The sequence below is a fragment of the Centruroides sculpturatus genome, unplaced genomic scaffold, assembly GCF_000671375.1.
Source record: "Centruroides sculpturatus isolate CEXI.00-Female unplaced genomic scaffold, Cexi_2.0 scaffold1964, whole genome shotgun sequence".
NCBI lineage: Eukaryota > Metazoa > Arthropoda > Arachnida > Scorpiones > Buthidae > Centruroides > Centruroides sculpturatus.
This window is the reverse complement of record NW_019386587.1, coordinates 36543-48271: the sequence shown is the minus strand read 5'-3', so window position 1 is coordinate 48271 and position 11729 is coordinate 36543. Positions and strand designations below refer to the sequence as shown.

Below are 11729 nucleotides of genomic sequence, written 5' to 3'. Positions count from 1 at the left end.
CCCCTAACTAAATAATTAAAAATGAACCAGAGCACTACACCGTTTACTTTAAATAATCCTGCTTTGAAAAGACCTTAAAACTATAAAAATTATATTACAAAGATAAAACGTTCAAATTCATAATACCGTTAATAGCCGTAAAACCGTTAGAACCTATACTAATCACAAGCAATTAGACGACAAAAGCCACATAATTAATCCTAAGATCCAGATGTATAAAATAATAATATATATTATTTAATTATTTTAATTTAAAAAAAATAAAACAACTAATATAACCTGAAGAAACTGTTACAAAATATATATAAAACAATATAACGATCGACAAAAGACCGTTAAAAAGAGAATAACAAAGACCGTTAGTCCTTTGTTAGGAACAAAGAGAACTGGAGCAAAGACTTCCTCAGAATGCTTATAAAATATATATACACAAAACTGAGCTAGAACAGTTAAATTTAACCCATAAGACACCAAATATTGATACTATAACCGATATCCTGACGATAGTATAACGATATAGAAAAAACCCCCCTTTATATTATAAAACCCCCGCTAAAACCGATCGAACGATACTAAATTTACGAACCCGTAACTCCCCCCTAATAAACGTAGACAGACTATTCTAATATCAAACTAACCGTAAAAAATAAGTTATCCAACGATGTATCAAACGATGAATCCGAAAAATATTCCCGGAACCAACCTTCACGTAAATAGGAGCGATGGGAAAGACGTATTCACCCGTTGAGGACCTACTCTCGACTTTGTGACAATTGACAGATAGTTAATTCGTGATATTGCAATAACATATATGATTGTCGACCCATAGATAAAGCTATAATAGGATAATGGGTTTGAAAATAGGCAAACACTCTTATGGTGGAAATATGTGGGCAATTTTAGTATTTCGTAGGACTCAAAATATCCACTAAGAGTAAGGAGAGGCATTTTAGCAAACATTCTTAATTTGTCTTGGAGGACTACAGCAACTATTGTAATCTATTGATAAAATTTAAAAAGTGCATCAGGTTAAACCGGAAGTTGTATTTTTCATAAGGTGTGTAACGTAACTCCTCGTGGAATAAATGAGTAATTAATCGTTCTTGTTCTAGAACAGTGTTTTTCAACCTGTGGGTCGCAAAGCCACACACGGGGGGTCGTGGGTAATAGAAACAGACAAGTGTTTGTAGGTTCTATACAACAATAAAAAAACTACAATTTCAGCGAGAAGGCTGTGCCTGTTTATTTTACAGTACAGTTAGTTTTTTGATCGATATTTAAATCTCAACAAAAAGAACATTAAATACGTAGTTTTTAAAATCACTGACATAGTTTTAATATGGCCGTGGGGGGTCGCCAGAATTTTTTAACTTGTAAATGGGTCGCGTATTCAAGAAGGTTGAAAAACACTGTTCTAGAATATTAATGGCTTCTCGAATTTTTATAATTTGCATACAAAATTCTTGCATTCAAATTTCAATTGTTGTCATGAATACTTCAAATGCTAAATTTTATCGGTATATTTGTATTAAATCATCAAAAGTTTTTTGTCTTTGAAATAATGTATGTATCTGTTGTCTATTATTTTTACTTATTTTCAAAGTGTAATTTAAAAGAGTGGCCTGGGAATCAAGTAGATGAGTAATTCCCTCATTAACTTGTTTTAACTGATTCACTTCGCTGTTTAGATTTTCAACGTGTTCTGAGGTTGCGGCGCCAAAAAGAAATTCTAATGCTTTTCTCCCGACGTCGATAGATCCTCTTTTTATTAATTGACTAGCTATTACCCGCGGCTTTGTCCGCGAGGATTTTGCAAGCAAACCCTAGTTATATTCAGTATTTCTACAACCATAGTAACTGTTACATAACTCCTACTGCTGAGAATGATGAAAATTGCCGAGAATCAAACGGACTATTTTTAATTTGATCAATTTTCTGAAACGTTTACAATCGTTTTATAATCGAACCAATATGCAATAACAAATTCGAATTTAAAACGGTTCGAACATTTTTAAAATCGAAATACATAAAAATATTTATAACAATGTCTGAAATGTTATCAATTTAATACACCTAAGTACTCAATGAAGACGAAACGTAGTTGAAAACAAAAAATCGCATCTAAAATAGTACAGTAGAAGCTGTTATTTAGGTTAAGCATTAAACCTCTCTCTCTCCCCCCGCGGGAGAATTTCGAAAAATCTTTTCTTATTGCACCTTTTCATGACGTACCCTAACTGTGTACCAAATTTCACCTCTTTAGGTTCAGCGGTTTGCTCTGGTCGATGATGAGTCAGTCATATAGTCAGTCACTCAGGACAAGTAATTTTATATATTTAGATTGTGTGTTATCATGTCTTTTAATTCATAATATTTTTTTATATTGGAATAAGGATGATTTTAATAGTTCGAATCCACCTTGAATAATCCCTTTTTGTTTTGTTGGACGTTTTCCACGTTGTACGATCATGTTTTCAAGAGTATTAACAATAAATATAAATGTTATAATATAANTTTATTTTATTTTATTTTTATTTATACATTTATATATATATTTCGTTCGTTATTTAATTTTATTTGTATTTAAATTTTTGTTCTATTTTGTTTATATTCGAATGTCTTAGCCTGATGATGGCCAACAGATTTTGATGAAAACGTTTGGTTTTCATTACATTTTTCTCAGCAAATTAAGGTGTTGTGTTTTTTCTTCAAACCGTTAAGAATTGAAATTTGAAATTTAGTACACAGTTAGGGTCTGCCATGAGAATGCACTGTAACTAGAGATTTTTGGAAATTCCCCTGTGGGGAGAGAAAGAGAGTTAAGGATTACCCTGAAGAGCTCCGCTATTCTTGTACTATTTTAGATGCGGTTTTTCTGCCTTCTACGAGAAATCGAACATATTTTTATACCCATCTAAAAATTTTCTAATTAGTCTTGGAAAAGGGGGAACCAAATTCTTGCACCCAGTGAAAATGGGAAAGATCGACTATATAACTATAAAGGTTATGTTTCGTAAGGGTTTATCACACCGACTGACCAATCTAACACATTTTAAAATTTTTTATTCCTCTACTGTACACAATTTAAGTAATTTTTAAAATGTGTTAGATTGATCAGTCGGTGTGATAAATTTATACACAAAACAACCTTTGTAAATATAAGTAAAAAATTATGATATAATATAGTTGAAGGGTTAGAAAAACGAAATAATCTAACTTAATTTATGCTGTTGTTACTTTTTTTCAGTAACTCCAGGCTTATCTACTAATTCAATATTAATTAGTGTGGTTTAAATCTCATTCAAATAAAGTTTTTGTTACACTAGGACAAACTTCTGCGAGGAAAAACTTTTAGGACAAGTTTTATTATTAAAAAATTCTTCTTTAAATTTCGAGTACTTGCCAATGTGATTATAAAAAAACAATAACAAATCATTTATTTCTTTCAGTTGGCTTTTTCCAATAATAATTAAAGGAAAAAAGCGACTTTTAAAAGAAGTTGATTTATACGAAACTTCCAAATATCATACTTCAGAGTACCTTGGAAATAAGCTTCAGAAGTAAGTTTAACAACTTCTTATATTCATTCAGATAATATTGAATATTTTTTGTACTAAAGGAGAGCTGTAATAAGTATATTGTTTTGTTAAATCACAATTATTCTTGTCACGTGTAATGGAACTGTGATTACAGATAACGTAGGTATTGTGGAAATTACCTGTGACCTAGGTAATGATCATGAAATGAGTTTGCTGAAATATTAAGCAATTAGGATTATCCGTTAAACAGTTTTGTTATATCATATAAATACAGGGTCTTTATAATTAAAGTTGCACTTTGGAATGGCCATAAAAGGAAAACTAATGGACAAAACATTATCGAACTTGGTAACAGTTTTAAAAATATCATGGGATTTTATTTCCCCAAAAAATTAGTTCAAAAATTTACCACAAACGGGAAATGGCGCTGTATGCAATATTGTTAAACGAAACAAGACATGAAGTCACTGGTTAAAAATGAAAATGAACAATTTGGCAGAATTGAAAAATGCGATACACCAACATATCATTAACATTCCTTCTGTTATGCTAAGAGCTACTGTTTAGAACACAGTAATGCGATTTAACTTGCTTAGCGTATGTTAGAGATGAAATTAACTTTAGTACAAGAGGTTGACAGAGATTAGACCTTAGTTTTTCAAATGGACTTAAGATATTTTTTTCTTGGTCACTGTAAGGTTGTTCAAATTGTTACATTAAAAAACTTTAACGGAAATTTTTCTTTTAATTTTATCTGTGATGTTAGTGGATTTTCCTATTCTGTTGTATTTTCTATTCGAATTAAGATGGAAATTCTGTTAATGTTCGGCTCTTAAAAGCTCGAGAAAGAATCCCACCTGCGGCAAAAGAAGGACAAGTATTGCTAGGCTATAGATACTTGCAGCTACCGTTGTGTCTCTACTTTCTTCTAATATGACAGAATTTCAGAATTGATATTTAGGAGACCTGTAGTCTTGGAAACTAAGAAAAAGTAATGTGACGATAGTATTAATGTTGGCGACATCGTACCTGTAATTTTTCTTATCTTCATACTTAGTAATGAAGATAAGAAAACGTTAATATGGCTTCTCGGTTGGATTTTTGCTTGGTGCAGATGGAATAAGTGGTTGGGCTTGAATTAATCTTTTCTTGCTGTCACTCTGTCAATGAACAGTGTTGTATTATTGTTTAATAACAGTTAATTTGTCGTATCGCATCGAAAACTTCAATTACATCTTCAATTTCTGCATTTTGTTAACTTCTTAACAATATAAAATTTCCTTGATATCAGAATAAAACCGTTTCTACATATATTTGTACATTAATTAAACGTATATATAATAAAATATTTTTCAGTAATAATATATTAGAAAGTATTTTTCAGTTATAATATAAAAAATTTAAACAGATCTATACCAATAATTCGTATTTGCATTTCACATAATTTCCCTTACGCAAAAGATCTTCAACTAACGTTAATTGAAAAGTGCTTTCTCTTTAAAAATAGCAGCGAAATAATTTTATACATGCGACAGCAATTGTCAAATGCAACACATGCAACATGGTCACATGTTGCACGTGTGACCATGGTTTGCACATCAGGATGCCTGATTATTAAGAATGCCCGATAATTAATAATATACTGTATAAGCCTAAAGTCTGTCGAGAAGCTATAACGTGATGACTTGTTGCCGTTTGGTTACTGATCCTTTTATGAGGATGGGAGAAAACAATATTCCGCACTAACAACAATACTGTACCAAGAAATAAAATCTGAGTAAACAGTAAAATAGTATATGCGTGACATAACTAACGTTTTTATGGAAACAGAAGCACATAGGCTTTTACAATGGGTGTATGAGTAAGACGCTGATTTCTTAAAAACTGTAGAAGAAGGTTTAATATATTTAAAATTTTTTAGTATATTATAGAATCCATTTTGTTAGAAGGGCGTAATATAGTTAAAACTTTATACATTACTCTTGGTTTCTTAAGGATTGGTAAATTGTAATTGCTTCAAAATATTATAAAGTTCAAATGTAATATCTTCTTAACTTGTAGGAATTTTCTGTGTTTTTGTAGAGAATGGAATAAGGAATTACAGAAGAGTAATCCAAGCACAGTAAAAGCAATACTACGATTCATTGGGTGGAAATACTTAATAGTAATTCTACTTGTATTTATTCAGGTACTGTGCCTACGAATTGAAATGATTTTTGCCTTTAAAGATGATTTATATTTCAATTATGTATTTTTAGGAAACTGTCGTAGTTACAAGCAAAGCATATATTTTAGGATTAATAATATATTATTTTGACAACAAATCGGAGTGGAATGAACCAAAACTTTATTTATTAGCCGCAGGATTTTGTGGACTAACAGCGATTTATTTGTTGACATTTAATACTAATTACTTTATATCAGAAGTATTAGGCATGAAGTTAAAGGTAGCTTTATGCACTGTCATATACAATAAGGCAAGTATTAAATATATTATTAGAAACACATAGTAGTTTTTATTCCCGTTTATTTGATTAGTTAATCAAATAAACAGGAATAAAAATCAAATGTTTATTTGATTAGTTAATGAAATAAACATTTGATTTTTGTGTCATCTTATGCAGTCAATTTGTTTTTAAACTTCTTTTAGTCTTATAAATATAAATAGTTAATTTATTTTTTAGTTTTCTCGCTTTATTTACTTTTTTTTCACATTATATATATATATATGTATACTGTTTTAATGGAAAAAGACTTGCATTGCTTTACAGGTTTGTGATTTCTCATGAATTTTATACATTTTAAGGTCACAATGTTACCTTTTGTGTTATGAAGTATTTAAGTAGATTGTATGTTTTTAGTTAAAGTAAAACTAGAAATAAGTATTAATTAATTAACGAAGATAGAGTTCGGTGTAAATTCTGGTAGTTATTAAGATGCATCAAATTGGTTGAAAGTGTAAAACATGAAATGTTATGGATCATTAAACTGAATGAAACAGTAGCTAAAAAGTGTAACAATTGAAAATGTACAGTATATTATAGACCAGTGTTTTTCAACGGGAGCGATATCGCCCCCATGTGGGCGTTTTTCCATGTTGAGAAGTGATTAGTAACAATTTATATTTTGGGGGGCAAAAACAATTTTCTGGGCGATATAATAAAATATTATATTAAGAATAATTAGATATTTTATTCATTATATCGTACAATAACTAAACAAATAACATTATACTAGTCACAAGTGTATTCAATGCAGTACGACTTTGGCGTTAGCGTTGGCCCTGGCCATCGAAATTTTGAAGTGAAGGAGGCGATATTACGTTGAAGGGGGAGACGATTCGTTACTGGTTGAGAAACACTGTTATAGACGATCTGTGTTTTTATATAATATATATATAAAATCGAGACGGGTTGATAATAATAATAATCAGCGCAGAGCCCAAACGGTTAGACGTTGAAAGTTGAAATATAATACACAGTTAGGGTACGTCACGAGAACGCACACTGAAAAGAAATTTTTCGAAATTCCCTACCAGGGAGGGAGAGAGACAGGATTAAGTTTTAATAATGAAAATGTTCAGTAAGAATGGAAGTGTTAACAATGAAAGTGTTAAGAGAAAGCGACATGCAAGATTTACAGGCACAGATTCAGTTTTTTTGGGGGTTTCCGAGGGAAATAGAACATATTTTCAGAGCCAGCGAAAAATTCTCTTATTAGTCTGGAAACCTGAAGATCTAATTCTTGCATTATGTGAAAACGGTTAAGATTGGCTATAATGTAATAACTTTAATCTTTGCTATCGTTACTTTTTGCCTAAGCAATGCCAGGCTTATCTGCTAGTAAAAATAATGTTAAAACAAAATGTCTAAACATCGATTGTTGTATATAATATAATTGTATATTTTAAATAAGATAATTACTTATAATAAATATATAATATACAATACGACGCATTCACAAAGAATAAAAACCCGTGTCTTCGCTTTTCCTCCTGTCGTTGCACACCATCAATTATCCTTTAAAAATTACAAAAAGTACAGAGACGACAAAATATACTTTGTGAAAGCTTCGTATTTTATATTTATTAGATGTTAAATAACGTCGGCCATGATTTATTTTACTATTTTTACTAAAAAGATAATTACTATTGAAATTTCGCATAATTACAAGAGTGATTTTGAGCGCAGATTTTGCATAATGAAAGAACGAACTGTAGCGAAAATAATTTAATCATCTAAAGAATAAAATAAGGAATGAAAAATGTACTTTAAAGTTGGGTAAAAAACTACATCAGCTGCTTATTGTGACATGTGTTATATTGATACTTTAACAATTAAATATATATTTACACTTTAAATAGTTATGCTAACGAAAATATTTACTTAAACGAATGTGTGTATGTAGGCCTATGTTTATATATGAACACATAAAAATAACGATGCATCATCATAATAACATGTTTCATATAAATGGTCTTAGTACGTTACACTCAAGCATACTTTTTATAAATTTTTCTATAGAAAGTTGAAACATTTGCACATTTAATGTAAATTATTCAGGTTTAGGGAAAATAAATTATATATTTTTCAAGATGTTGTGATATAATTTGCTTTTCTAAACTTTCTACATTAGGAATAAATTTTTTCTGTATTGATTATAAGAAAAAACAAAAATTTCATGAAAACAGAAATGAATACAAATCTCTAAATATAATATAAATAATACTACTTAAAAATTCTTATATTAGAGAGAGAGTTTACAATTATGAACATAATACCTCTACAATAGTTCGTTTTTTTTCTTGATAAATATATACTGGCTGAAATGTTGGACAAGGTGTAAGTTGATACGTTAATTGACTTGTTAGTCAGATGATAAATTTTAAGGGAGCTCTGGCACAAGGTAAAAGTAGTGTCAGAAGTGACGGACTGGCAACAAAAATAACGCGAAAAATTTTTATATCAAAATTTCTTTCCAATAAAGAGCTTTCGTCTTCTGATTAAGATGAGTTTAGGTCGAAATTTTAGTCAGAGAATGTGATAAGCTTTTAGAAAAGAAGTAAACTGGTTGGAAAGGAAACTGGATTTACTTGTTTTCCCTTAATTTCCCTCAAAAGTTAGAAAAATGTACAATTCAGTGACAAAATATTATCTTGAGTTTTATAAATTTATAAAATAAATGAAATTAATATTCAGGTTTTCACATTAATAGTAAGTAGAATTTATACGTGTTTTTGCCAATTTAACTCGTGATTATCTCAGTTTGAACTAGCTTCGATAATGATGGAAGTAGTGTGATGTGCGGGTTATATGCCAATTATAATCATAATCCCTGTTTCCAGTAAAGCAATGGTTGATCATATAGTACATAACATATGGGTAATGTAAATATTTCATTTCTGTTTTAAATAATATTTTCTGGGGTATACATTGACACGCGTTATTTGCAGGAAAATGAAGTTATCGTATTAAAAATATTAGAGTTTATATTAATTGTTTGATAAATAACAATGTTTGGAATTATATTTCGTATTTATTTTAATTTGATCTATTTATATCCAGGCAATTAATTTAAGTTCTTCTTCTCTGGCAAAATCGAATATAGGACAAATTGTAAATCTTCTAGCAAATGATGTCAACAAATTTTATAGCGTAAGTTTATATGATTATTTTTTTAAATATTATTTTTATTGTGTTAATTAATATCTTCTTGCCAGAAAAATTTATTAACAAACTATAACAAACTATTCTTGTATTTTTCACGACACACTTCTAATTTTTCGAATAAACATAAATTATATACTCTGTTATCTTTCACTTTATATGTATTAAATATTTATATTTTATTTACAGAATATCTTCACTATTTCATATTTAATCACAAATCCTTTTTTACTAATTATTGCTGTATTGATGCTATGGCAATACTGCAGATGGGCCACTTTAGTTGGACTTTCGGTCATATTTCTGTACGTTCCGTTACAAATTATGTTGGGCAAACTATACTCAAAATTGAGGTAATTATTTTTTTTAAATTACATAATTACGACATACATCTGAAATGAATAAAAGTATAGTATGTTTACTTGTCTGTAACTCAGTTATATTAGCAGAATTTTATTTACTTAATTAAATTTTTGCTTCTTAATCAATCAAATCAGTTTGAAACTTCAAAATATTCAAATATATTTTATAAAACTGCATCACTTAAATAATGTGATATCTCCAGCATTTTCAGATTGGTTATATTTGCAAAATGCATTTCAGCTCAGAATGTAGCTGGAAGTGTTAGTCTCAGAAACCAATTTTCTTCATTATAAACCTAGTGTGAAGAAATTGCTGGGCTAAATTCATACTTAATGACTATAAAATAATTATTCCAAGTAGGATATAAATACTATCAGCCTAGAATTTTTTTCTGTTTTGGAGAGAACTGAAAATGCAATAGTCGCAAACAATTGATTTGCCATACGTCCAAAAGTAAAGGGGAAGAATCATTTTTTATGAGTAGAAATTTATTATAAATTGCGGTTGCTATCAATCGAAGAACTCCATCTTTATTATATAAGGTATAAAATTTAGCATAATAAGTTAAAAGTATTGGGTCTAATGTTTCTTATGAAGCAGTTTGCTTGCTCTTACTCCATGGTAAAATGGTAAGTACTGCAAACTTCTTCGAGAAGGTTAGGTTATTATTTATCTGAATCTTTACATTCACATAGCAAGAAAACATTTATACAGATCCTTACTAAATATTGGTAACAAAATGAACAGGACTATTACATATAAGAATCTCCACATATGTTAGTTATATTACAAAAGGTATCACAGGTGTCTAATTTGAAAAAGTGCCAGTAAATTTTATCAGAATTTTATGATTTCAATTTTACATCATTATGAGAAAATTCAGAAATAATGGGAAGGATTTACAACATATAGCATGGTTACAAAAATTTATTAATTTTTTATTGTTAATTAATAATGTTTTATAATATCAATATCTGTAATTATTTGTAAAGGTAACTGTACTGTTTATTATTATCTAGAAATATATTTTTTTAAACTTAAATTTCTGCATCTAAACTTTTTTTTAAACTGCTCTTCACAGGGAAAAAATAACTAATACCTAAAATTTAACTGTTTCCACTTCTTGTAAAATTAACTAAGGTAACATAGTGCTATAATAATTTTCAGCAATAAATTCACTTAGAAATTTGAATAGATGATAATAAATTACGTAGTTTTAGTAATTACTTCATAAATATTTTTTATATTCACTTTATGCAATAAACTTTAAACGTGTCAACTTCATAATTTAAAATGTCAGTAAAATTTTTACTAGAATTTTGTTAATTTACTTTACGTAATTTTAAAAACGAATGTCTTTTTAAATAAATTGCGTATTGACAGATTGCAGGCAGCTGTATTGGGAGACGAAAGGTTGAATCTGTTGAACGAGGTAATTGCTGGCATGAGATTAGTTAAAATGTACACTTGGGAGTTGCCATTCGCTTCGTTAATAGAAAAAATCAGAAAGTAAGTATAATCATACTATTTTTGTTTTCTTTTCATATTAAAGACCTCTTTCCCTGAAAATTCTGCTTTAAAATCTGAATTTGTTTTTAATTGTAAAAGAAATCACAGATGAATAGCAATATTACATGTCCATATCTTGCCAGTATATATGGCTTATGAATATTTAGCTCGTTCGATGGTTGTAGAAATTTAAAAACGCTTAAAAAGAAAATAAAATATTTTAGTTTTGGTCTAATATCTTCAGTTATTTATATTTTACATTAATTTTTTTTTTCGTAATTGCTTTGCATTTGTAGGAAAGAAATGAAGAAAGTGAAAATGTTTCTATATACTCGAGGATTACCAATAACATTGGGATTTCCTGTGTCAAGAATATTTACATGTCTTACTCTCCTTGCTATAGTTTTGTTTGGTAGCAGTTTAGATGCCTATATTGTGTTTGTCACTATGTGCCTTTCGATTTTCATCTATGTTGGCACCGTTGTTTTGTTTTCTAAGGCAATTAATTTCATTGCAGAAATTTGGGTTTCATTGAAAAGAATTCAGGTAAAAAAAAATACAATTTCTAGTATATAACAAATATTTAATTAGAAGTATAAAATAATTAATATTAATATTTTTAGATAAAGGTAATTATCTATATATATATTAG

The 11729-nt window shown here is 28.9% G+C and overlaps 1 protein-coding gene across 1 annotated transcript in view; it reads left to right on the top strand.

The window, feature by feature from the left end:
• The window catches only part of LOC111615362 (multidrug resistance-associated protein 4-like), a 49873-nt gene that overhangs the window by 11509 nt on the left and 26635 nt on the right, over window positions 1-11729 (top strand). The window contains exons 2-8 of the mRNA XM_023356779.1: window positions 3450-3560; window positions 5622-5727; window positions 5798-6016; window positions 9104-9193; window positions 9395-9558; window positions 10952-11077; window positions 11374-11623. Coding sequence (XP_023212547.1) covers window positions 3450-3560; window positions 5622-5727; window positions 5798-6016; window positions 9104-9193; window positions 9395-9558; window positions 10952-11077; window positions 11374-11623 — 1066 coding nt within the window. The remainder of the gene's footprint in view (window positions 1-3449; window positions 3561-5621; window positions 5728-5797; window positions 6017-9103; window positions 9194-9394; window positions 9559-10951; window positions 11078-11373; window positions 11624-11729) is intronic.